A 25,460-nucleotide genomic window follows, 5' to 3' on the forward strand; every position below is an offset into this window, starting at 1 on the left:
CAACAGCAACGGCAACGACAATGGCAACAATGTTGCGCCTGCTGCTTTGTGTTGCCTTCTTCCTCCACAGCGCTCTTGCCCTTGACGAAGTCGTCGATCTTGGATATGCAAAGTACCGCGGAAAAAGTATCGGCAATGGCGTCATGCGCTGGGCTGGTATGCGATTTGCCCGCAGCCCCTCGCGAAAAGAGGGTCTACGATTCGCTGCTCCACAAGATCCAGTCAAGGAAGAAGGCATCGTAGATGCGTCATCGGTACGCCATCATCTTACGTCGGATTTTGACAGGCAAGCTGACAGAAGGATAGTTCGGACCCTTGTGCATTGGAACCAGGAGCGACCTCAACGCTGAGACTGGAGGAACTCATTCTGAAGATTGCCTCTTCGTTAATGTCTTCTCACCCAGCACAGCAAATGACACAAGCAACCTACCCGTCTATGTCTTCATCCAGGGCGGTGGCTTTAACATGAATGGCAACGCAGACTACAATGGCGCAGACCTGATTGATGCAGCCGACAATGGAATCGTCGTTGTGAACTTCAACTACCGTGTGGGTCCATATGGTTTCTTGGCTTCAGATGAGATTGCGACAAACCAGAACTTCAGCTTGAACAACGGACTCAAAGATCAGAGGCAAGCCCTCAAGTGGGTACAAGCTAACATTCAGAAATTCGGAGGTGATCCTAAGCATGTGACGATTGGAGGCGCAAGCGCTGGTGGAGGCTCCGTCGTGTTCCAACTTACAGCCTATGGCGGCAAGGACGAGGGTCTCTTCCATGCTGCTGCTGCCGAGTCTGCAGCCTTCCCATCTCTACGTGACGTCAAGGATAGCCAGTGGCAATTCAACGAACTCCTTCGCGAAACAGGTTGCAAGGACCTCAATTGCATGGCCACCATGGAAACTGTCCAGTTCCAGAAGGCTGTGCGTGCACTACAGAAACCCTTTCCTGGCGGCGGTGGCCCACCTGTATACTTCTGGAACCCCACACTCGACGGCGATTTTATCAAAGACTTTACGTTTAACGAACTAAGGGCCGGTCACTATGTCCACGTACCCACCATTTTCGGCACCGCCACGCACGACGGCATCAACTTCACACCCCAGAACGTTGTCTCGGTCGCCAAGGCAGAAAGCTTCTTGATTGATAACTATCCTGGCATGAAGTGGAGCACTATCAGTCGGATTTGGGGCTCTGACACTGCTATTGCCGCGGGCAACAATGACCGCTGGAGAGCGGTCACGGCTGACATCTACGGCGCAATTCGATACGCCTGTCCTGGACTCAACATTTCCGCTACATTTGCTAGCGATAAGGAGCACTCTACATGGCACTACAGGTGGAACGTTGGAACAGCGTCGCACGTTGGCGAGTTGTTGCCCATCTGGAACAATGCTACTTCTGCTGCTGGTGTATTTGTGCAAGCTTACTGGGCGTCATTCATCAGGACCTATGATCCCAACAAGTTTGCGGCAGAGTTTCTTGTCGGCAAAGGCTCGGAGTTGAAGAGTCCTAACTGGGAACCATTCGATGCAAAGGATCCGAAGAGATTGGTTTTCAACGATGACAACAACGTAGCCATGGAAAAAGTTTCCGAAGTGGAGCAGAAGAGATGTGACGACGTTGATGCTCTAGGGCTACACTTGAAACAGTAAGTCGTTGTCATGTTTGTTTTCGGGGAAACGCAAACGCTAACGGACATTACAGACCCACAGCCAACGGCGATAGCTCTTCTACACCTGCCACTCCTTCTTCACCTTCTGCCCCCGCCTCTTCCGCAGGTTCTAGCTCTGGCTCTGGCTCTGGCTCTTCCGCTGGATCTTCTTCCGGCTCTCCCTCCTCACCTCCCGCCGGCTCCTCTGGAATCCGCAACGCACCATTTTCACTAACATATTTGATTTTTGCTTCTATTACACTGGGTTCGCTCCAGTGGATCGTAATTTGAACACGCACGCGGACTGCGATAATAATATACACTATTCATACCTTTCGACTCGATCGTCAGTGTCTTTTGGATTAAAATCCACGCCTTTCCCTTGGGAATCTGGCACCCTCTTACCCCCAACTCGGATCTGCAGAGTCCATATGAAGACTTTACTGCACCCGACCGTTCGTATACGCACCAAGAGAAGACAATGGCTATTGTCTAGTACAGCAAGATTGTACATGTTGGTTTAGAGTAACACTCAACCGCTGAACTCGATGATTTGCGTCGAGAGTATACAGAATGATGAGGAGAACGAAGAGAAAGCAATGAAAGAAACATTGCTAGAAGAGGTTTGCATTAAATTTCCCGGAGCTCCGGATGCGAGGGCTACTTTTGAGTCAAACAACCCTGTCTTCATTTGTTCGAGGTGTAAGAGTAGTTCGTACTTGGAACATTATTGGGGGGATAGCTGCGGTTCATCGCAGGGCTTGGCATCACTTTTCACCAAAAGTGGTGAGGTACTACTGTAACGGAGGAACATATAATACATAGATGGCACTGCTAGTGCTTATGGAAAGCATCTAGAATGCATACTGTGCACGCTCGAAGTAATAGCATTTTTTATATTGCAGTCATTGTGCGGTTATTGTGCAGACATATCACTTCTACACTGTAACTACTTGGGTCTATAATATGTGAATTTCATTTTCTCTATGCATCCAAGTTGTGGAAATACTCTCATTTATTCAGTAAAGGTAGTCGCCTGCAATGTCTATCCCACCAGGTGCATTGAAGCGGATGAGTAGCAAAGATCGTCGAGTTGAGGATTGGCTGCAAACAGCAAGCACCTCAGACGCTGCTTCCTGCTCTAGTCCTACCATGACTTCACGAGAGTGCAATGGCTCACTGACCTTGTTTGCACCACTCGATACTCACCCATTGATTTCACTCGGAACTAACAGCACTGCTAACTCTTGTGCAAACAACCACAAGCGTCAACCTTTTGCCAGACTACAATCCCACGAGTCTCAACCGCCATTCATGGCGTTTCCCATAGACTATACGCACAAGCTGCCGCGCTACTACGCCAACACCCTGTCGAAAGAGGACAGGCATACCCTCACTTATGGCGAGAAGAACCACAACCTCAAACAATGGACAGGCCGGGATCTGGTCCGCCATCACGAGTCCCGCAGGAATCTTATTCCCAATGTAATGCCGAAAGTTGAAAAGATGAATGCACTTGCAGATATAGAGCACGGAGAACAATACAGTCAGCGTGCGATGGCGGCGACGAAGGCGAAAGTGAAAGACAGGGCGCTAGACAAGGTGCGTGGAATACTTCGCATACCGCGTATCAAGATTACCACTGACAAAGGCAAGGAACAACAAGAGTCTCAGTCAGCTAACGCCCACCGTTCTACTAACTCAACCCCCTCCCTCTTCCCCGACAATCCCGTAACCTCGCCCTCATCTCCACATCACCCCCGCCCCAGCAGCAGCAGCGACTACTTCTCGCACCGCCCCACGCATCGCGCTTCCTCAAGCAGCCACCACAACCACCACCGTCGCATATCTCCCCTCGCACTCTCTTCCGGCCCGCCCTCCGACTCCTCGGTCCGCGTCCGCAGCCCGCTAGCCCATCAAGTGCAATTTCAGCCAAACCCAGATATAACGTTTGATACGTTTCTTGCGCCGCACAAGTCCGGGAAGGGCGAGGTGCTGCATGAGGCGGCGCCGGATAAGAAGAAGTGCGCAGGAAAGAGGCTGAGTAAGATGCCGTCTATGCCGTTGTTGGGGAGACGAGGGGAAGATTGATTAGAGAGTTTTTGCGTGGGGTTGAACGTTTGATGGGGTGGGGCGTTCGGCTGGGATGTTTTGAGATGACAATTGCTGCTGCTACTACTGCTACCTACTTGGCGCGAGATATGTGGAATGGGCATGTACATGGGAGGGCTGTGTTAAGTAATTTATGGGTTAAGTTAGACATATAGAACTTGGCTGCGACAACACATTGGAAACTTTGATACTAGTGTAACGCCGCGTGGAACCCGATCATTCATTTGTTCCGTTTCTTGTTTTTTTTTTCGTGAATGCGAATAATTCATGTATCCCATGTAGTCGGTCAAGAAAAAAAAGAGGTGGGTTGTCGTTGGAATTGCGTGTGAGGGCGATACTAACCTGACCTGGGAAGTCAGGCACGGCTTGCCCGATTAGGGCAACTATTGCATGCAACCTGCGGGTGCGGGAAGCAATACTTAACCTAAGTATCACTAGAAAAAATACATCATTCTTATGATAAAGCACAACTTTAGCTCTTCATACACTACATTCCCATTAGATTATTTTCTCTAAAACCCCTTCCCCCCTTTTCTAAATTTCAAAAACTCGAGATTGGAAAAAAAAAAAAAGAGTGAGTAGTCCCCAAGTCCATATACTTACCGAGACTAACTCTTTTCCTTGGTAGTGTCTTCCTCCTCCTCCTCTTTCCCACTCGTCCCCCTCACCATAATCAAAGGCGCAGGCCACGAATTCATCGCTCTACCCAAAGGCGACAATGCCACCGTCGCAGATTTCCACACGTAAAAAAAAAAACTTTCCCTTTCCCCCTTTCTTCCCTTCCTCCCCCCCCCTTCTCCCAAACCAAACCAACTCTTCTAATCCAGAACCCAAACCCGCACCACCAGTACCAGCACCAGCCCCACAACCCTAACCTCAGGCTTCTACAAAATCACCGCGGGACCCCCCAAACCCGCATCCTACACGTTTGAAGAATCAAAGTACGTGCTTAGCGGCCAAATCGACGTGTTGGATTGTGCAACGGGCATTACGCATCACTTGGTAGCGGGGGACTTTGCGTTTTTCCACGTCGGGTCAAAGGTGGAGTTTTCGACGCGGGGGGAGGGTATGGCGTTTTATGTGGTTACGAGGGGGGTTAGGGTTGAGCATGCGGGGTTGAAAGGGAGACAAGAGGGAGAGAGGGCCAAGTTGTGAAGATGGTGGAAATGGAAGATGCTTGGGTTTACGGGTGGAAAAAAAAAGAGGGGGGGGGGGGGGGGCTTGTTGAAAATAACGGACTGTCGAGTTGATATTGTTTGATATATATATATATTTTTCTCTCCAAAGGTGAACGAGGTAGGGGAATATCCTAAATACCAAAGTTTGATTTGAGGTTGGCGAGGAGAAAAAAGGGAAGGAAAGTAAGGTCGAGGGAGAAACAGAGAAAAGAAGAAAGAAGAAGAACATAATTGTTACACCCACCCTCCCCCCCCAATTCATGCACTCATACAACTCCCCCACCAAAAGTCACGGCGCCGTTAAACCAAGAAGGAAAAAAAAAACAAGCCGCTAACCAGAATCTAACACACATTTCCCACCCTCCCCTTCTATCACACACACACCACCTTCCCAGAACAAAACAAATGGATCCAAAAAAGAAGAAGGAGCAGAAGAAGAAGAGAAAAAAAACAAAATCAAGCACCAACACCGGGAACACTAACACCCCCAGCCGCTAAATTCAACGCACCTCTACTCCTCGGCCCCACAAACCCTTGTCGCTGTCGACCCGTACGCCCTCTACCTAGCCAATTGTACTTGAGTTCTTTATTCAAGCGCCCAATCTTTTCCTGCGCATCATCGCTACTCTGCAGACTAACGAGTACGGAGACGCATTGGAGCATGCGGCCCACAGTCTCGGTAACTTTAGTGCTGTCCATAGGTTGTTGGCGGAGCGCAGCAGGCGGCATGTTTTGAGTGTGCGAGGTAGGCGGGGGATATAGATGGGCGACTGTGGGGGGGTGTTGTGAGGGGTTTGAGGAAAAGGAGCCGGCGGAGGTGTTGGAGGTTGCACGGGAGCGGGTGCTGGCAAAGGTTGAAGACGTGATGCTTGTGGTTGATTCGAGATAGCCGCCGCTACTTTGGCTAGTAGAGTTCAGACTACTCAGTTGTACGTCGTTTGCGCTTCCGGCGGTGCCAGGACGGGTATCGTGGGGTATAGGGGAGGGCGACTCGAGACCTGCGTTTAGGTTTTCTAGCGAGAGTCGTGAAAAGATTGCCATAAGCGCTTCGTAGCGCGGTAAAATGACGATATCGCGGAACATGAGAAGGGTCATGCGGCGGACTTCAAGTTCGCCGAGAATGGGTATATTCTTGTGATTTGGGCTCTTGGTGTTCATTTCGTCAGGGAGCATGACGCCCCAGAATTCGGCCGCTTGGGTCGATGTCATGATGCCAGAGCCTCTAAACTCCATGTCCAGAGGGAGAAAAACGGCCTGGAGAAAGGGCAGTATGGTGGTGAATACAACAAGCCACATTTCGACGAGATGCGGGATTAACCTATCGTCAGGGACATGTCGCAGGGTTTGGTCCAGTGAGCCAAAGCCGGTTTGAAGAAGCTCATTGAGATCTTCGATAAGAATGATAGGAGAGCGCTTGTGGATACAGCGCTTAATGTGAACAGTGACTAAAGCGTTGAAGTCTTCAACAGGAGGCCGTGGGTCTTCGCCTTCAAATATCAACAAGACTCTTGCTTTCAACAACGGCCACGCATCGTCCGGCGACAAACCCTGTATACCAAATGCGCTCCCCAAATGAGACATTTCCGACGTATGTGATAGTGCCTGTCCAGGGGTAGAGAGATTTGATGTCGTCGTTATGGTGCCTGCTAGCAATGGCCACTCGGACCTTTCTATGCTGAAAGACTGGTTACGCTCTCTATGTGGAGGCTCCAACTGCGCATCTAAAAAGGCCGCCGCCTTTTCTTCCTTCTTTGCTCGTCGCAAGTGACGCCCGCCGTGCCTTAGGTCCAAGCCCGTGACCGAACTTGCAAATGTACTCGAGTGTCCTGGCGACGAGGGCGCTGCGAATGAATACAGGGGTTCCGGCGCACTTGGGTTAGTAGGCTTGGAATTGCTGCTGGCTGACGAGAGTGGAAGAGCAAAGCTGTCTCCATCTTTCAGCTTATGTTTTTGCCGCGACAAGAAATGGTGCTTGTGCTTTTCCTCCTTTCGTTCCGGCAGGGAGTCGTTTCGCGGAGGAACAAGAGTCGATGTGGACGCGTTGGCCGACGAGTAGAGTGAAGCATTGGCGCTAGTTGTCGTCGAGTCGATTAGGCTCGTCGTCGAGCCGGCCATCATCATGCGGTTGAGGGCCTGGGAGCTATGGATGCCAATGCCAATCTTGCCAGGCGAGGGTAGGGCCTGGTGCTTACTCTCTCCGCGGTTGTCGACCTTGATGTTCTTGGGCTTGGAGGAAAACAGCTTCATCTTGCTCTTGCCTTCCTTTGGCTTCTGCGAGGACAGATCTGGTGTCGACGCGGGCTTAGGTGAGGCATGGGCCTGAGCCTGAGCCTGGGCCTGGGCCTGGGCCTGGGAACCCTCGACACCAGGAGAGTTGAGCGGGCTTCGTGGAAAGGCAGCATTCGCGGCCGTCGTGGCCGTCATTCTACTTGCGGCGACAGGGTTTGGATAGGTGACGCCATTGGTGCGGAAGGTCATGCCCTGGGAAGGGGCGGCCGGAGGACTCTGGGGCTGAGGGCGTTCGGTGGGCGCGGCGTCTGACGAGGCGGGGACGGTGGTGGAGCGCTTGCGGTAATGCTGGGGATTTTGGGCGTATGCGGCCTGAGCAGCGATCTGCGAAGCAGTGAGCTGGCTCTGCGGAGCCATGGCGGCATCCCTCTCGCGCACTGGGCTCTCCTTCATGGAGCTCAGGCTGGGCTCGAAGTAGCCCTGGGACCGCTGGCGTGGCCGGTGGCCTAGGTGCGCGCTGGCAGCGTGAGGCTGGCCCGGGGCGGCATCGCGTGTAATGGCGGGACGTGAATAGTTGTGGGCAGGGAGCTGGCCAGCAGTGCGCGGCTCTGTCGTAGACGTGGGCGACTTGAGCGACGAGGGCGAGAGGACTGAGGCGGGCAGGGGAGCGCGTCGCTGTTGTTGCTGCTGCTGGGTCGCGTAAGGGCCGTCCGAGTCGGACTCGTCGAGAGAGACGGGGCGGCGGACAATGGGCGTTGCTGGCGGGGGAGAGGACGAGGGCATGGTGGGCGGCGATAGCAGCGGGTGGGTTGCTTTTGCGACCCTGTGGCTGCTGCGGCTTGCAGGGAAGGTCAGGTAACGGCAACGGCGTATCGTGTGGATGCGCGAATGGATGCTATACGGATCGATGTCGAGGGAGGGCGCCTGGCAATCGGGGCTCCTACTCCAGCGCTCGCATGACCGGCATGGGGACGGGGAGCGTAGCAGATACAGGCGGTGCCGTGAGCCAGCAGCATCGAGGGGACGGGAAAGCAAGTGGGTGGAGTGGCAGAACAGTCGACGTCGATTCACACTCCCGTTGTTCCATGGCCCACTAGCCCTCCACTCCACTCACACACGCACACGCCCCGCCCTCGGCCGTGTCATTCTTCTTCTCCCTCACCATCACCACCACCACCGCCTCCTGCATATTCCTCTCCCGACATCAAACATGCCCGCCCTAACAGCAACCTACGCCTCTCCCACGTCCCCTTCCCAGTCCTTTTCCTCCGACCTCCCCGCCCTAGCTTCACCACTCTCGACGGCCGACCGCGTCGCCTACCTGGCTGCGCTCGCATCAGCCATGAAAACCATGCAAAAAGACGTCAACGACTTCCTCACCCAGAAAATGGCAGACGACAAAGCTGCCGACGATGCGAAGGATGAGGAGACGTATGGCGAGGAGGTGGTCGACGAAGACTGAGCGCGCGCACACACACACACACACACACACACACAAACATATACAAGACAATTGCTATTCGATTCATGGGTATATACTATCCATACAGGCCTTCCACACGCCATCACCGCCATCCCGCCGCCGCCCCAGTCGTTCTCTTGCCCACGCTGCCCCGCATGCACCCGCTGTGCACCACGCTGTTGTCCGGGAACACGCGAATCGCACTTCCGCCAAACCGCTTGTGGCAGACGGCACAATGTCGGTCCTCGTCAATCACCACGCGTCTGTTCAATCCACCCGGTATCTTGCGTCCATACTGGTCCACCTTGTTGTCGTTTCCAAGTAGCATGGCTGCTTCGACTGCCACCTTTTCCACTCCCCGCAACCGCGAGACAATGCGCTCTTCGTTGAGAAGCGAGTTTGCATTGCGGATCCGTCCAAAAAAGTACGACTCCAGGTCCTTGACGGGCAGACTAGGCGGGATCAGGTCCAGAGTTGTCGCTGCTGGCAGTCGTGCGCCGTGCTTGGAAAGCAGTTCGAGCGCAGGAGGCCAGTTGGGTTGGTGCGGAGGTGGCGGCGAAAGATACAGGGATAGGAGCACGTGATAGATGGACAGCTCAGTGTCTTCAATCGTCCCTTGAATGTTTGATCCGATCTGTGGTGATCCAATCTTTGGTGATTGGTTGGATGGGAGAGACGATGGTGGTGCTGTGTAGACTTGGTTGCAGTATCTACAGCATGTTAGCTTTCTGTACCCATTGCAAGTTCCACATCTAGACTTACTCCTCGGCCTTCTTGTAGTCCTTCAGCTGGAACACATAGATGGCCAATGCTTGCTTGTGCGATCCCATCTTGCTCAACACAATGGCGCGTGCTTCGTAGTAATCCGCATCTGATAGTTCCTGTCAGTCTCTGTGCATCCCATATGAACATCTCAACTATAATACGTACCGTTAGCCGGAAGCTGCTGAAACACACGATACCGATTGTACTGTGCATTTCCCTTCTTCAAAAACGTCTGCAATCTCTCCCTCCAATCCGCCTTCTCCTCCTCGTTGGCAAAATCCCCACTCTTGAGCCTTTCCAGCAGCAAATCAACCAGCCGCTGGTGAAAGTCGACATTGAGGTCGTTGAGCTCCTCGATAATATGCTCTAGGTACCTAACCGCCAGCTTGAGATCGATCTTCTGCAAGAACTCAAGGACCCGGTCTCTCGGCAGCGTCTCCGCGTTTTCCGTATCCGCAAGGAAGACTTCCATTCCAAGCTCGGGATTCACTTGTAGTGGCCATTCAGCATACTCGAGAATGAGATCGATCAACTCCGGAGGCAATGCCTGTAGATAGCCCACCGTACGCTGTGGACCCTGCAGCGCAGACGAAACCTCCTCGTCCGCCTCGTTCTTGCCAAACTTCTCCAGCAACTCTAGTGCCTGTCGATGCAGCTTCTTGCCGTGCAAAAAGTCAATCAAATCTGCGTACCGGCCCGTCTCGTACAGCTTCTCCTGGACAACGTCTGGCTCACAGAAGTTGGGGAGACGGAACAGCGAGCCTGCTACACTGGGATTCGCAATCATGTACGCCCGGAACAGTGTCGTGTCCACCAGCTGCGCCACTTCGAGCAGCTTGGCCTTCCAGTCTACCGGACCCTGCAGTGAAGTCTCTTCGATGAAAATGTGAAAAGGCGGCTTCTCAGCCTCCAGTTGGCTGCCGCTAGGCGTGGGCAAGGGCTCTTTCAAGTTCCCTTCTGTGTCAATGTAGCGCTTGATCTGCACACGACATTGTGTTAGGAATGACTGCAACGCCCGCACAGAGTCCTTGAACTCCTTATCCGACACTGCTTTGTCAGGCTGGGCTGGATCTGTTGTCCTCTTCTTGATACTACCCTTTTCTGCTGCTGGCTCCTCTTTGATAGCACCGGCCCGGATAGAGGCAGTGTCTGAGTCGACCTTCTTATGCCCACCAACACCAAATCGGCCCATCATCGATCGCCCAATCGTTGCTGCAGCAGGAGCCGATGTTTCTTCAGATTCCTCTGTAGGCTTCTCCCCGTTTGTTTCCTCCTCTTCTGTAACGCTTCCATCACCCTTGATGCTCTCCTCTGGCGCCAAGTTTCCAGCAATCGATCTTGGATACAAGGCAATGACGCGCTCTGGCGGTGCTTTTGCATCAATGAAGAGTTCCATTGCCTCGCGGTACTTTTTCAGGTCGAATAATGCTTGTGCCTTGAGTATCTGGATCTCCCGTATTCTTTCTTCTTTGTCCAGAAGCAGGGTGTCTTCGAGCATATTGAGGAGACTCAGTGCCTCGTCATAGCGTCCATTAGCGACCAGTTCATCAATCTGCGTCTCATAGCTCTGTGCTCCCATTCGCCATATGCATCGATCGCTGGCGACCAAGAAGCCTTTACCCGCATGGGCCAGACTGATGTTAGGTTGGGGTACATGGAGGAAGTTGGCGTTGGGCAGCGGGATGAGCTGTAGCAAGTTGAGTGTATCCGGGTTCCTGATTTCCAAACTTCCTTTTGAAGGCGGCTGTAACGTAAGCATGTATGGGTACGAGTAAGCAATAGTTTCAGGGGCGGTTTGCCAGGGTACCTGCCGCTTGTCAAGGGCGTTGCCATCTGTGTCAATAAACAAGCTGTTCACGTCCTTGGCCAGCAGCATCTCGCCCTCTCCAAGCCGTGTTGCCAGAGGCTTCGGCACCCAGCTGCCCATGCCCATGTATCCCATGCCCGAAGATGACACTGCGCCAAAGCGCGCCCCGCCCTGACTTCCATTCTCTGCGAGTGCACCTGGCTTGATGATGTCTTGCACCTCTTGTGTCTCAATATCGACCATGACGAAGCCGGGGTCCATCCCAGCGACAATTTTGGTGCCCGTAGCCCACGTCAAGCTCTTGACTGATGCAATCAGTGATATCTCCACCGCGTCGCCCGTCAACTCCATGTCCTGCCATGTCCATAGTATAATCTTTCGCTTCACCGCAACAGCCAGATGGCTCACAATCGACGGGATCCCAGTCGATGGATCCTTGACAATGTTGCTAGCCGCAGCAAATGTAGTGGCGCCTCGTGTCTTCTCTAACTTCTCCTGCAGCGCATACGTTTGGATGTCGTGAATCGAGACATAGTTGTCCGACAGTGAGACGAGGATGTTGGCTTCCTTGATAATGGCTAGTTGCTGTATGGGCCGGCGCGAGAACTTCTCTTCCTCCCGGAGAAGGTCTGCAGGCTTGGGCTTGGGCGTTGGAGGCTGTTGCGGTTGGCCGTTCTGGTCGCCATTTTGCTGCTGCTCAGGTTCGACATCTTCGGTCTGGTCGTTTACACGGTATATGCGCAAGGAACCCGTGTTGAGTCCTACGAGCACGCGATCGCCTTGTATTGTTAGCCAAGCGGACCAAATGCTGTATAGAGGCACACTCTACCATATGCGAGGATCGACTCGATCTTGGACTTGTCGCGCTGTTTAAGCTCGACAATAGGCCGGGCAGTGAAGGCAGAGAGCATGATGGCTATAATTCCAAGGGCTGATTCATTGGGCCTGGATGTTGTCGCTGCTATGCGACTGCTGTTGCGCGCAACGAGAGCTTCATGGGCAGTGCCGGCGTGCGCCTGAGCTGGGCGGTCCATCGTCATGGCCACGGAGCTTTGGCCAGGGTCCAGCCACGTGCAGCCACATCACTCGAGCATACCACACGCCGGGTACTGCTCCAATAGTTGATTGAATCGCATCTACAAGTATAACAGACAAGGGTAGTTTTGAGACCAGATACTTGTATTGGTATCCTATCTAATCTAACTAAGGTGCTCTGCCCGATTAATGGGCACAGTAGAGCGGCGAACAGAATGAGAGTGGGTGTTGCTGCATGAGCGAGTGTGTTTGTGAAAAGTGACTTCAATCAGAAACTCTGGAGTACACGATGAAGGAGAGCATTTGCCATTCTATATCATCTCCCCCATTTCCACACCCGCTGACACGCCACTCGAGGTGGGCACATCCAAGGGCCATTCGCCGCCACCACCGTCCCTAAAACGCATGCATAAACAAGTCCCGGGCGCAAGCGCCTCACAGGATCAACTCAGGCGGCGTTCAAAAGAACGCAAAAACCAACCCTTCATCCAGAGGGACGAGGATGCTTCCACCCGTACACAAACACAAAAATGTCGACTTTCAACGTCAACACATTTCCCCAATCTCTCAACGCGATCCTCTCGAAAAACATTGAAAGTAAGGAAAATGGGAGGAAAGCACAACGCTTGTTACCAATCAGCACATCAACCTCTCCCCTTCTCCCCCCAGCAACAGCCGCAAACAACGGGTGCAAAGCATACAGATTCCAGAAGTGGGCCGGTGGGTTGAATGGGAGAGAGAGAGGCGTGGCGAATGAGCGAGTCATATCCAACATATTGCCGGATCATATTCAACACACATCGCTACTCTATTGCGTCTCTGGACGACAACACCATGTACGCCAAGAGGTCACCTATGCAGCGCGGCAAGCGGGCAAGCCACGGCGAGGCGCGTTGCGGCGGTGATACAGCGTCGAAGCGTAGCAATGTTGGCCAAAGGAAATAGAAAGTAGGAGGGCTGAATAGAGAATCGGGCGTAAGGGACCTCGGGAACAGACATACTCAAGGAGATATGCACAAACCTCATCATTTGATGGAAAGACACCTGCGGACGACAAACATACAGTCTCGGAGGACAAGGAGACTGCATGCAGGTTTGACGTAGAGATTGTCGTCTGCGGAGCTTCACTGTCAAACTTCGCGATGAGGGGATATCGACCCAACGCGCAGCCCGCAAGAGAGAGCAGTGACACAAGACAAATAAACACAAAGAAATACATTTTGGCTGGGTATATTGAAAGAAAAAAAAAGAACCAAAATGTGAAATCAAAAACACCGACACATGCGAGCGGAGAAGCAAGCTTCATCAACGCAAAAACATGTGCCCAAACCCCTTCTCTGGAGAGCGTTTCCGCATCATCACGGAGAAGGGGGAAGAAAACTTCAATCGCAAGTTACGGTCTGAGCAATTACGGCTCATCGCAGGTCGGTCAGGTCGATGTTTGTCTAGTAGCGTATCCAGCATTGGACCGGTTGACTCAGAAGGCAAGCCGAAAGGTCAGGTGGTTCAAGGCTGGGGTACTGTTGTTCGACAAATACGGATCTTAGATGAACGGATTCTGCTGCTGCTTTTCCTGTGGATAGGGCGACGGCGCATATTGATTCGAGAAGGGACCAGTACGGTCATCAGCAGGCGAGGGATCAGCAAGCTGTCCATGGCTACTTGTGCGCAAGTGGCCTGGTCGCGCCGATTCAGTCACCGCGTGTGCGCCAACACGGCCAACCTTTTCTGTTGCAGGCTCAATACGACTTTCTTGGTCGAATGTCGAAAAAGGCCGGGGTGCAAGCGTGTAGGGCGCTGCCTTGTTGACATTGTAGTCGTTGGGCACGTATTGCGGTGGCGCGGTAGTAGGGTAATCGGCAGCAATCTTGGACTCGTGGTCCATGGCAGGGTTGATGGCATAAGGGTTGTGTCCTGTTTCTGAATAGTCGCGACGGAAGAGATGGGTTGAGGCGTAGACGAGACCACCGATGGCTACAAAAAGCCAGATTAAAACTAGGGCGGTGGAGATGAGCGCTTCGGTTTGAATACCGCTCATAAGCTTGGCGATAACGCGCTCAACTGATTCAGTGATCTCATCCTTTGCTTTGCCACTGGGATCAGCTAGAAGTTCGGAGGCCGAGTCTGAGTCGCCCTTTTCGGCAAGGGCACCAAGAGAAAAGGTGTCGTTAGCGACGCCAGGGAACTGGACGTGCGCATGCTCTTGTACCCAAGTGAGGCCGCTTTGGAAGCTGGCAATCTTCAGCCCAATCAAGCAGTTGAGCACTTCCTTGATGGGGTCATAGAGAACAGTGCCTCCGAACGTGTCGTTGAGCGTAGTGCTCATCTGGTCGACGAATGCATTCAGAGTATTGTTGACTGCAGTCGTACTGGTGTTGACCCAGGAAAAGACGTCGTCATTGATTTTGCTATCCAAGTCACCAATGGCGCTATTGACACCGTTAGACCATGCTATGGATGCATTGTTGAGCGAGGTGACGACTTTTCCGGCAAAGTCAGCGACCTGATCCGTGAGTTCTGGGGTCTTATCCTCGATGGCCTTGAGCAAAAGGTATTGACAGAAGCATGCAAAGAGGCCAGCGAGACCCAGCGATAGCAGAAACATCATGGGGACGGAGGTGGCGTACGCCCAGGCCCAGCGCATGACAGCTTGTCGACGAGCTGAGCCAAAGCGCCTACCGAACCATAGGCCAATGCCGGAAGAAGTTGGGCGGGACGCAAGATAGACAACGTCCATGCCTTCGTGACCCTCTGCGAAGAGGGCAGCACGCTCTTGCATCTTTCGGTAGCGGCGCATTTCCATCCAAGCCATGGGTGCGCAAACAAGGACAGCGGCAACAATGAGCACACCAAGAGCGATCTTGCGTGCATTGTAAGCCAACTTAATGAGATCATCAAAAAAGTTGTTGAGTGAGTTGCCCTCGGAGCAGAAGGTAAGTGCCTCCTTCTGCGGCACTGGAAGAACGGACCGGTCGAACTCGAATGTGTTCATGCCCTTGATCAACTTCTTGACTTCCTCAAAAGGCGTACGGATAATGTTGTCGGTAAAGTTCTGTACCTCTTTGAAAGTAGGGATTGACTGGTTGAGCTTCTTGAGGCCCTCTGCCATGTCGGGGGGCAGCTCAAGGCTCTTGAGCTCTTTGATCTGCTCATCCAGGTTGATTGTCGGTTTGGTGAATCCCGGAATGTTGAAGTTGATCTTGTCCATGATGGAGTTGATGCCGTCTGAAACGGACTTGACAGCGTCGCCCATTTCTTCGGTGACGGAGTTGATGGTCTCGTTCAATTTCTTGTTGACAGCCTCGCCAATTTCGACAGCGGCGTGCAGACTGCCACTGACGGCAAGGGTGATGAGGCAGAGATAGGTACTCGTCATCATGTGAATGATGAAGAGAACAATCTCTTCGACCCCAGTGACTGTCATTTCGAGCATCGTCATTAGGCCACTGACTGCCTTTTCAACTCCAGAAGCTGTCATTTCGTTGAGGCCAGAGGACATGTAGTGGGGCATCGAGGCCATGGAGCTGCCAATCTTCTCGACTTGGGTGCAAGCACTGAGGGCTTCCCGACGGGCGGAAGCGAGGCTTGAGTCAGTGGTTGCGATGGCGATGAGTAGTCGCACAAGGACGAGGAGCAGGAGAATGGTCCAGCGGTTGATCCATATCTGGGAGAGCCTAGCTCGAAGGCCGAGGTATGGTTTGAAGTTTGGTGTTTGGTTTATTGTAGGTCGTGGTGCATCTTGCGGTGGGTAGTAGTCTCGCATCTCATGACTATCGCCAGCGGACATTGATGGAGGCACAGATGGGAAGGGTTGCTGTTGGTTCGCGGAGGAAGCCATAGCGAACATGTATGACTGCGAAACGCAGGTCTGGTTGAGATATTAGAATGAGAAGAGGCTCGCCTGGCTGGTGGGTTGGAGAGCAAGATGGGCACAAGCGCCGTGGTTGATGTAGGCCAGCTAAATCTTGGATATCTACCACAGGTAGGTGGCGAGGTAGAGAATGGAATTAGGCGGAAGTAGTGAAATGCAAGACAATAGAGAAGAACAATAGAAGAAAAAGAAGAAAAAGACCAACGCTCCGTACAATGCAATAAAGGAAACGAAAGGTGAATGGGTGATGGGTGAATGTGGATTTGGTAGAAGGAGACGGAGCGAATGAATATCTACTTGACAGTGACGAGAACGAACGTACCGCGAGAGAGCGAGGACCAGCAGCAGGCCCCCGACCGGGTACCAATGGCACCGCGAGAAGAGGCCTGCACGACCAGAATGTTTCGGCAGAGCATACAGGCTGCTGAGGCTCAAGTTAGAAGCAGCAGTTTTCGGTAGGGCGGTGGCCCGAATAGGCGCCCGCAGAAGTGGAGCAAGCCACTGCCGGCCAGTCGTTTGCGAGTCTGCTGGCCGGGCTGGCGAGGGCTCGAAACAAGGCGCTAGAACAGCAGCGCCTGTCAAAGTGAGCTGTCTGGGGCTCGAGTGGCTGTCGTGACTTGTCGTTGCAGGTGTTGTCGTTTGCTCCACGGCTTGCGCTCATCGGCGTGCGCACGGTGGCCGGGACGAGGGGCAGACCCCACGCCCTTGTGTTGTTGGCGTTGGTGGCCAGCGCAGAATGATGAGGATCTTGTCGAGCGCAAGGGATACACCACCTCTGGGTGTCGGTCGGTGGTAGAGGAGGTGCTCGAAGCACGGCAGAGATGCGCGTCGCGGCCATTTTGTCCTGTGGCCGCATGGCAACCGCATCGAGGGCCTGGCTGGTGGCGCCGCTATGCCCTGTTTTCTGCGCTTTGCAGCACACAACACGTCATACCACCGTCCATGTCGAACCCTTCTGCTTCAGCCCCAGCATCTTCCTCGTGACCTGCTCGAACTGACACTCTGTGCGCATCTGATGCTCCGCCCATGCTCGAAATAGCCCCCGCCATTATTCTAGAACCAGGCGCCTGCGTTGCCCGAGCGAAGGCCGTAAATACACGACCATGGCTTTGCATCCACACACACACACACACACTCCCTGTTCATGCGTGGCTGCGGCGTAGCGCTCTTGTGGGGAAGGCGCGGCCCCGTGCGCGGCCATCGATCGCTCCTGCCCAATCAACGCCTTGGCACCCACAGAGCCTCAAACATGGCGCCGCTCTGCTTCCAACCTCATCTCTCGTGTCTTGTATACGCTCTTCGCCTGCACCATGTCTTCCTAGGCCTGCCACCATGTCTACCGCCGTGGGGAAACTTTCCTTCACTTTCTACAATATATCTGTCCGTCTGCCTACCCGTCTGTCTCCATGGCTGATGGCTTCTTTCCTATCTCCCAGAGCCACTCGACTTATTCAACTCTACTTCTCTCACTCCTCTTGGGCATACCCAAGTGCCTCGAAAAGCATTCATATCCAATATCAAATCTACAAAGCAGCCATCTTCAAGGGCATATCATGCAAAGTCGCTTCTTGTTCCAGCTTAGACATTCACCCGGTCGCGGTTGCACTGTCTGTCTACACACTCGCTATATCCATGCTCTCAGTGACACACAACAATGCATCCTATCACTTCTCTGCCAGCTCTTTCTTCTGTTCCTCATTATTCTTTGTCCAAGTGCGCCCTATTTTCTGTCTGCACTCATCAATCTCACTCTGTTGATTACCTTCGTCCATAGCGCTGGTCGCTACCTGCCCTTCTTTTTTCCCATTCTCTCGACTTGCCGTGCAAAGTGAAAGGTGAGAGGTGAGAGGCGGCGAGGTGAATGCAGTTTGGAAATTTTCAACTCGCGTGTTTCTGGTCTATTCTGCAGCACTCAGGCCATCACCTTTGTCGCCTGTTCTTACAGACCGCGCGCTCTGTGGCGACAACACCAGCTTTTCCTACCACTTGATATTCTTCTTCAGGCCTATCCATGCCTCTTGTCGGCTAGCCGTCGAAACCTCATTATCAAATCTCAGGTTTGAACCTTTTCGGTGCGCCATAAGACCCTATTGACTCTCACTCAGTTTCGCAAGCCGTAACTTACCCCAATCTCCTTACTGACTGCGCAGGTCATAAGACCACCGCTCTCATCACCCGCATCGCTCTCAACGCCCACATACGCACCGCTAGATACACCGCTCATCAAGCAGGCATATTCATATCCTAGTCTTGTGACCGCTGCCACAGGCTGCTGCTGGAGATACAATACTCCAAACCCACGCAAACACACGGTGTATCTTTGACTCATCACCAATATTTCTTGCTAGGCAAACATAGTGAAAGCAATTATTGACATCAGGCAGCGATCAGTCCCACAAGAATACGAACATCCACTCATCCTCTTCCACACCTAAGAATTTCCCTACTTTTGTGAGGCCCGGACTCTCAGGTATGTAATAGGAATAAGATTGCAACCCATCATGATTCTTTCCAATGACCAAAGGCGGTGACAACTCACTTCATCAACCATTGGCGCGTTTGAGCGTGGGGGGGAGTGTCTTGTTCGCTGTCAGAATATTCATCACATGTTTGGGCAGCATGCTCACATTATCTGCAACATGGAAGGCGGTGAAGCATTTGTTATGATTTCACTGTAGAGTAAGTGAATGAAGGCTAACCCACGAGAACAGTCACAGTGTGTATATCGGATTCCGACATTACCTCACCGCCAAACTATTCACCGTCATCAGATCGTGAGGATATTTGAATACCACAGATTGACCTACCACTTCCCTTCTTTCCCGATACACTCAACTCTTGCATTGTCCAATAACAGTTGCGCAAAGTTTGACGACATTGGAAAATTCCTTTGAGAGCAGTGTGTCACTAGCAACATCTAAGCTTACAGATTTCTATCCAATGGCAGACTCTGTCAATCCCGCAAAGGGCGAGAGGCCATACAAAACCGAAAATCATTTACCGTTCCACGTGGACAAACCTCAGGTAACATCGCAGCCGTACATGGGTAGCGGTGACACCCTCCAAGACGAGTTTTGGGATGCCTACTCCGACCAAGATGATGAGGCAACTCTCAGCGGTTCTGGAAGCCCAGAGACTTTCAACCTGAGCAGTCTGAGTATCACAGATGAACATCCCCGCTTTCACCAACGCAGCGGAGGGGGCCACAGTCATCCCCTCAGTAATCCAGCAAGTCCCGAGACTTTCAAATCGAATAGCCTGAGCATTACAGATGACTACCCTCTGTCCCGTCGAGGCAACAGAGCGGGCCATGGCCACCCTCACGGCAACCCTGCCAGCCCAGAGACCCTCAACCTGAAGAACCTGAGCATCACAGACGAACACCCTCGCTCCCGCCAAGGCCACGGAGTAGGCCCCAACCATCCTGTTCCGCGTGGTCCAAGATATCCCACCGTTAACAGGTACGGTCCTTCTGGACGTAGTTTCCATGGCCAGCACCGACAAGGCGCTGCGCACGCCGGCAGAGGTGGTTCTGCAGGTTTCCGCAACCCCAACCCACCACTGGGTCCCGATGCTCAGATGCATCAAGACTTTCTCACGGTTCGCAACTCGATGCGCCGTCAGTTCAAGAACTCGGATGTAGCCAAGTGGAAGTTCAGCGACTATGTTGCACATCGCGAAGCAATGGCTGCGTCAGAAGCCAACACGCTTGCACATCAAGCCAAGGTGAAGGAAGAAGCTGGAGGGTATTCTTCGGCCATTCCTCCGGAAACTCAGGCCTTTTTGCGTCGTTGCGGCCTCAATGGTAACTTTGACGAGGTTGGCAACTCTGGCCGTGCCCTTGGAGAACAGACGATATGGTGCAAGGATTGGCAGAACGGAAAGGAAGAGGTTGCGCCCTGGCCTTCCTTCGCTGAGATGAGGTGGGAGGGTGACGACCGGGCCAAGACAGGCGTTGGCCGCTTCCTCCCTTTGCCCCGCGAGCCAGGTCCTCCAGGTCTCATATGGAGCCAACTCCCTGCCATTGAGCAGTACCCCATGGACCAGGTATGCAAGATCCCAACTATGGAGGATGTCTACCTACCTGTCGACCCTGACATTGAGCCCGACCATGAGTACCTCTGGAGCAAGGAGTTAGAGAAAGAGATCGACGCCCTCCTGGAATCCTGATCATTTTGGAAGCTTCCAAAGATGTTGATCTGCTGCCATAACCTGCATTTACGTACCTTTGACTGCCAAAGTCACGGTTCACAGGCTCTCTTTCGTCTTGATCAGACTTCTGGTTACGCATCGATTCGGTTCGTGCCTACCCACCGATTTGAACACTAGTCACGACAACTGTCATCAACTGACTTGTGTCCAGCTTCGTTTCCCCTTCACAGGGCTTTCAGGAGCGAATGCTTTGTACCATATCCACTGGACTCCAGATATCTCAACAAGGTTGGTGTACCCCCTCGTCTTGCGTTCGGCGTTTGCATTGTACCATAATTTTCTTTCAATCTTGGAAGCACTTTCCATTACATTGCGACACAGCTCACGGATGAGATGCTGGATCTTTTTCTAATTTTCGACTCGTGGGGCTTGGTAGCACAATATTCAATGGTGTTTGACACCACACTTCTTGCTTTGGAGGAATGGATGGTAGGGACTTGTGGTTCAGCAAGAAGGCGTTTTGTTTTGTTCAATTGCTTCTATCATGGTATCCGGACTGTGGAATCAGGGCAGGCTATTGATGGCGATGGCAGCGAATTCCTCTATTCAAGCTGAATGAGTCCAGGACTTTGATCTTGGTCCATTCTTGTACTTTTATTTTTTTCTCAATACATTCCCCCCTCAGCATGAATGAGGTGTTCTCTCTGTGTTCCAATTAACCATGTGATACCGTCTTTTCTGCTGTTCCCTGAAACCATCAATACAGCATGTCCGTTGTCGTATAAACCCAGTTCCCTCTCAATACCCCTCCCTCAATTCTACGAACCCTGTACTCCGACTTTCTTTTACAATGTCTTTTAACGATTCCACATAACTATAATGATATCCGATCTTATCCTTTCACCACGCTTGAAAACTACGCTCTTGCCGATATTGTCGATGTTCAATCCAAGTCTCCACTCCCCACAAACCCAAGACTGGTAGTGACTTGCACAAAAAGCTACTATCCAGAAATACCATGGTACTCAAAATACGATATAGTACTTCACACCCACAGACCCCTGCCGGATGGTCGCCGGATGTGTTTGTTGTGATCCATCGGCGTTACTGCGGCTGAAGTCTTACACCTCACTCCTTCAAGGTCCTTCTTCTTTCGGAGGGAATACGCCCTGCAAAACGGTACCGTCTTCGCCATCGCATACGACTGCCCGAACCTCTTTCATGTAGCCGATATGCTAGCCCGAAGGCACGGTGATGATGACAACAGCAGTAGATAATGCGGCGGCTTTGGGGTCAGACATGTTGGTGATGATTGATGAATGAATCTCTTGTAGAGCCCGTACTCTGAATGATTGGATTTCCGCAACACAGCAAAAGAGACAAAATAAGTTGGTATCTTCAGAAGAGCAAAGAAATCAGCAACAAGAGTATCTTTTAAAGTTTATCCCAGCAAAGGCAAGAGACAAAAGACGGTGAAGTCCCAAACAACATGACGAAAACATGCAGGGCCCCCCCTACAAATATATCCTTACCATCTCTCGGTGCTGGCCCTCAGTTGAACAACGGGGGAAAGGGGAGGAGAGCCAATTGGAACCTCGACAAGCACGACATTTCATCTCTAATCAAGATTCCGGGCATCGTCGGGCGGGCGCGCCACCAAACAATGCGGTTTGCACCTTTTCTTCCCTCATCGGGTGCCTTACCGCGAGGCCCCCATCATCCCCACTAACGCTTTTGCGTTATCCCCCTCCCACCCCCAAGTCTCACTCAAAACATTCCCTTTTTTTTGCCAGCGCATCAAAGTGCCCTGCGTCATTTCGCGTAAGTGAGTGAGAAGGGCAAAAGAAAAGGCGAGAAGGGAAGAGAGTGAAGGAAAGGAAAGATGAAGGATAGAAATCCAAGTACTTCTTAGAAGAAGAAGAATACGAAAACGTCTAGTAACCGTATGCGCTCAAAAGGCCGCTTGCACGCGCGCCGCATGCTGGCGCCCGAGAATACCGAAAAACCCGCTTATCTCGATCACTCCGGCAATCAAAGAAAGAAAGGGAAAAAAACGGTCGCTCGCAAGGTCCGCATGTCGCACGCCTAAACCTTTGCTTGCATATTACCCTTTTCCCTTCTCGTAGCATTCCTCAATCCCCCCCCCTCCAACCAGACCGTTACCCGCATTCTCTCTAACCCCCCCCCTCCTTCTTCCCACTCTCACGGCGCATCCGCCTCCTCCTCCTCCAAATCCTTGGTCATATGCAAAATCCTAATGCCCTCGCCATTCGGACACGTGACCACATCCTCGCGGCCACTCCTCACATAGCCACACCTCTCATACAACTGCACCCCACTCAGCGTCGCCCCCATTTCCAAGCGGCTGAACCCCAGTGTCTCGCCGGCCTTGCCTTGCTGCGCCGCGCGCTCGCAGTGCCGCATCATCATCGTGCCGAGCCCGCGCCGCGCATACGCCGGCGACGTGAAGATGGCGCGGATGCTGGCGCGCTCGACCGAGGGGTCGCGCTTCGCGGGCATGCGCAGCACAGAGGGCGCAGAGTCCCCCCCGTAGAGGGTTTTGCGGAAGGACCAGCCGCCGCAGGCGCAGATGGTCGTGGGCTGTGAGGTTGGGTGGAGGATGTAGTATGTTCTGTTGTTGTTGTTTTTACGTCAGATTTACTGTTACTTACTTGCCTGGTGCACGAAGAAGGGGTAAGTTTTTTTTTTTGGAGAGATGTAGGGTTGTGTGATGCATGTGTGAATGTGTAGATTGTAGGGCGTATCGTATGCGTGTTGTGCAAATGCGGGCAATACGACGAACCGTGTGGAACGCCTTACTTACTGATCGTGGATTAAGACTGAATCAGGGCCGAAGAGGTAGCCTATTGAGCCGTCGAGTTCGGCTTCCGTGTAGTATCCTTTGCCCAGTGCGCGGAGGGAATCGCCTATCATTTGTTGGAGCGCGGGAATGTCGTCGGGTGTTGCGATGCGGAATTCGTAGTTGCGCGTTGCCTCTTGGGCTTTTGCGTCGGCGATTGGGTCGTTCATGTTTCTTTCTAGAAGGTGACAAAAAAAAGCTACAGTTGGATTGTTAGGGACTCAGAGTATACCGGATGAAAAAAGTGTCTTTGGGAAAATTGTAGTATTGAACAGGCTACGTAAAATCAATTTTTTTGAATCCTACAGATATACAAGAGGTACATGCATGCAATATCACGGCGGTCTTGTGCTCGGCCTTACAAGATGCCCCGTCATCGGCGCATGGGTGGTGAACCACACCCTCTGCTTGCGGCGTTTGCTTCCCCGTCGGGAACCCACCCGTTCTTTTATCAATCAGTCAGCCAGCAACCACACGTGCTATCAATACCGGAGTCTTGGTAAGGAAGGCATTGTACTGCCAAGAAAATCGGGATCTGGACGGCATCCCAAACAGCGCCTCGGGTACCCTTTATACTCAGCCCCCCATCTTCAGTCAGAAGGCATTGCTTTACCCACCTGTCCCCACACAACTCCGGCCGAGGTTTCCAGACGCGAAAGGGGAAAGGAGGTGATGCTCCATGCATACAATACTTATGTGACCAAGGCTTCCACCCACCCACACACTCATAGCGCAGCCTTAGGATGGAAGAAAAAAAAAGGTCGAGAAGCAAAACCCCCTTTGATCATATTGCGTTGTGTGGCAAAACGGGAACTTGACTCGTGCGGTGGATACATGACACCCCTCCCCATTTGAGTCTGCCCTACAACGGCAGATACCTGTTCATAGATTAGCAGCCGGCATGATTGAAACGTCTGTGGCACTTTTTATTCCGGATTGGGAGATGCGCATGCGGTTGCTGGACCCCAAAGATGCCTCATGTTTCGAAACGAACATCGGGGTCGGCACGAAGGAATATTGGCTGCAAGGCGAGTCGTATGCTTGCTACTAGATGAGCCTTTGAGTCTCCTTTTTTGTATGTCTGCCATTGAAGCGGGTTGCTTTGGGATTCCAAATCGGGGCTGCGATTTGTAGTGGGTCGATCGAATGCCGATGGATTTTCCCAATTAACACAAGTCCATGTCGTAGTTTGGCCCCGAACAGAATGTTAGGGTTCAACTCGACTGACCGCAATAGGATTGACTCGGTTCGGTTCCGAAGCACCGTTCCAACGCGACTAAAATGACGCTTTTGAGAGATTTTCCTCAGTCATGTGATCTGGACTCCGTTGATAGTAACACTTGCCAGCGATCAGCTCACCCCCAAATCCATCTATTTGCATCTGCGCTGCATCGATGAACCTGTAAAGTATGCGTTGCCAGTGTTCCGGTATGGTGCTAGTCAGTTGCTTCTTGCGTCAGGCTCTGGGCCTGAAACGACTAATGGCGCCCGTGGTCCCCCTGTGCACTAGCAGTATAGTGGACGGCATATTGGCGGGAAGGTCCCGGGAGCACGTCGATCACCTTTATACAAACGATACTCATATGCAAAAGCTTGTTCTTACTTGTTGGCTATGCAGCACAACCTGTCCAGCCCTTTGGAGAAAAAAATTAACAGTTTTTGTGTAAAGTCCCTGGTCACAAACTGCCTGATGGATACCTCCGACAAAGACATCTGCATTGGATTTGTGAGGTCATTCGGGGAATTCCGAGACAGACATCCGCCTGTCTTGTCAAATTCTTACACTGGCAGCTCGTCAACAAACGCATCTGTAGCCAATGACGGACAGTAGAGACTTCAAGGTGCCGAGGCATGTCAATTTTTCTGAGAACGTACCATGTCTATTGTCAAGCAAGTCAGTGGTCTTGTTACAAGTTCTACGGGGGTGTTTGACAAAAGCATGACCCAGCTGCATGAGCGTTGGTCTGAGTACTCGGTAGTCGGGTAAATGCACTCCTGTGACTGGCTACCAGCCCTAGGGCGTAGGGCTGGGATCGACAGCCCAGGACTCGTGAATTCCCGACTTCTGTCCTTACTCAGGTGCTCCTTCACTACCGTGCGCTTGGCAACCTCCTAGCCGGCTTTTGCATGGCCATGGCTCTCTCCCCAAGACCGTTTTCATGCAGGGTTAGCCAATAGTCCATCGTGCCGTTGAATAGATTGCTCGGCAGGTGCCTTGAATAGTACTGTTCTGTGTGCTTTACGACTAAGAACATGCCGTGCGGGCATGGTCAAGGCACTGATGTCCTTTGCGTCCTGTGAGATCGTCATGGGTTGATTGAACTGGGCATCACCTCC

The 25,460-nt window shown here is 52.4% G+C and overlaps 10 protein-coding genes across 10 annotated transcripts; 5 read left to right on the plus strand and 5 right to left on the minus strand.

The window, feature by feature from the left end:
* Positions 1 to 29: 29 nt before the first annotated feature.
* Positions 30 to 1,653, plus strand: COCMIDRAFT_81951 (uncharacterized protein; the record flags this gene model as incomplete). The annotated part of the gene is made up of 2 exons (XM_007684861.1): positions 30 to 254; positions 307 to 1,653. The coding sequence occupies 2 exons, from the start codon at positions 30 to 32 to the stop codon at positions 1,651 to 1,653; spliced, it is 1,572 nt and encodes a 523-aa protein (XP_007683051.1).
* Positions 1,654 to 2,966: 1,313 nt separating this feature from the next.
* COCMIDRAFT_81868 (uncharacterized protein) lies at positions 2,967 to 3,743 on the plus strand (the record flags this gene model as incomplete). The annotated part of the gene is made up of 1 exon (XM_007684862.1): positions 2,967 to 3,743. One exon carries the CDS (start codon positions 2,967 to 2,969, stop codon positions 3,741 to 3,743), a length of 777 nt encoding a protein of 258 aa, XP_007683052.1.
* Positions 3,744 to 4,406: 663 nt separating this feature from the next.
* Positions 4,407 to 4,919, plus strand: COCMIDRAFT_82044 (uncharacterized protein; the record flags this gene model as incomplete). Its single annotated transcript, XM_007684863.1, has 2 exons — positions 4,407 to 4,507; positions 4,592 to 4,919. Coding segments are annotated over 2 exons (429 nt in total), but the record flags the coding sequence as incomplete, so codon positions are not given.
* A 479-nt stretch (positions 4,920 to 5,398) lies between these two features.
* COCMIDRAFT_81992 (uncharacterized protein) lies at positions 5,399 to 7,954 on the minus strand (the record flags this gene model as incomplete). Its single annotated transcript, XM_007684864.1, has 2 exons — positions 5,399 to 7,570; positions 7,610 to 7,954. The coding sequence occupies 2 exons, from the start codon at positions 7,952 to 7,954 to the stop codon at positions 5,399 to 5,401; spliced, it is 2,517 nt and encodes an 838-aa protein (XP_007683054.1).
* Positions 7,955 to 8,381: 427 nt separating this feature from the next.
* COCMIDRAFT_82061 (uncharacterized protein) lies at positions 8,382 to 8,633 on the plus strand (the record flags this gene model as incomplete). Its single annotated transcript, XM_007684865.1, has 1 exon — positions 8,382 to 8,633. One exon carries the CDS (start codon positions 8,382 to 8,384, stop codon positions 8,631 to 8,633), a length of 252 nt encoding a protein of 83 aa, XP_007683055.1.
* A 103-nt stretch (positions 8,634 to 8,736) lies between these two features.
* Positions 8,737 to 12,116, minus strand: COCMIDRAFT_32219 (uncharacterized protein; the record flags this gene model as incomplete). Its single annotated transcript, XM_007684825.1, has 4 exons — positions 8,737 to 9,343; positions 9,396 to 9,504; positions 9,564 to 11,984; positions 12,035 to 12,116. The coding sequence occupies 4 exons, from the start codon at positions 12,114 to 12,116 to the stop codon at positions 8,737 to 8,739; spliced, it is 3,219 nt and encodes a 1,072-aa protein (XP_007683015.1).
* A 973-nt stretch (positions 12,117 to 13,089) lies between these two features.
* COCMIDRAFT_32220 (uncharacterized protein) lies at positions 13,090 to 13,546 on the minus strand (the record flags this gene model as incomplete). Its single annotated transcript, XM_007684826.1, has 2 exons — positions 13,090 to 13,354; positions 13,458 to 13,546. The coding sequence occupies 2 exons, from the start codon at positions 13,544 to 13,546 to the stop codon at positions 13,090 to 13,092; spliced, it is 354 nt and encodes a 117-aa protein (XP_007683016.1).
* Positions 13,547 to 13,783: 237 nt separating this feature from the next.
* On the minus strand, positions 13,784 to 16,078 carry COCMIDRAFT_22007 (uncharacterized protein; the record flags this gene model as incomplete). Its single annotated transcript, XM_007684794.1, has 1 exon — positions 13,784 to 16,078. The coding sequence occupies one exon, from the start codon at positions 16,076 to 16,078 to the stop codon at positions 13,784 to 13,786; it is 2,295 nt and encodes a 764-aa protein (XP_007682984.1).
* Positions 16,079 to 19,051: 2,973 nt separating this feature from the next.
* On the plus strand, positions 19,052 to 20,281 carry COCMIDRAFT_81804 (uncharacterized protein; the record flags this gene model as incomplete). The annotated part of the gene is made up of 2 exons (XM_007684866.1): positions 19,052 to 19,149; positions 19,414 to 20,281. The coding sequence occupies 2 exons, from the start codon at positions 19,052 to 19,054 to the stop codon at positions 20,279 to 20,281; spliced, it is 966 nt and encodes a 321-aa protein (XP_007683056.1).
* Positions 20,282 to 22,465: 2,184 nt separating this feature from the next.
* On the minus strand, positions 22,466 to 23,293 carry COCMIDRAFT_32223 (uncharacterized protein; the record flags this gene model as incomplete). The annotated part of the gene is made up of 2 exons (XM_007684827.1): positions 22,466 to 22,895; positions 23,088 to 23,293. The coding sequence occupies 2 exons, from the start codon at positions 23,291 to 23,293 to the stop codon at positions 22,466 to 22,468; spliced, it is 636 nt and encodes a 211-aa protein (XP_007683017.1).
* Positions 23,294 to 25,460: the final 2,167 nt, after the last annotated feature.

The sequence above is a fragment of the Bipolaris oryzae genome (assembly GCF_000523455.1).
Source record: "Bipolaris oryzae ATCC 44560 unplaced genomic scaffold scaffold_5, whole genome shotgun sequence".
In the NCBI taxonomy this organism is placed as follows: domain Eukaryota; kingdom Fungi; phylum Ascomycota; class Dothideomycetes; order Pleosporales; family Pleosporaceae; genus Bipolaris; species Bipolaris oryzae.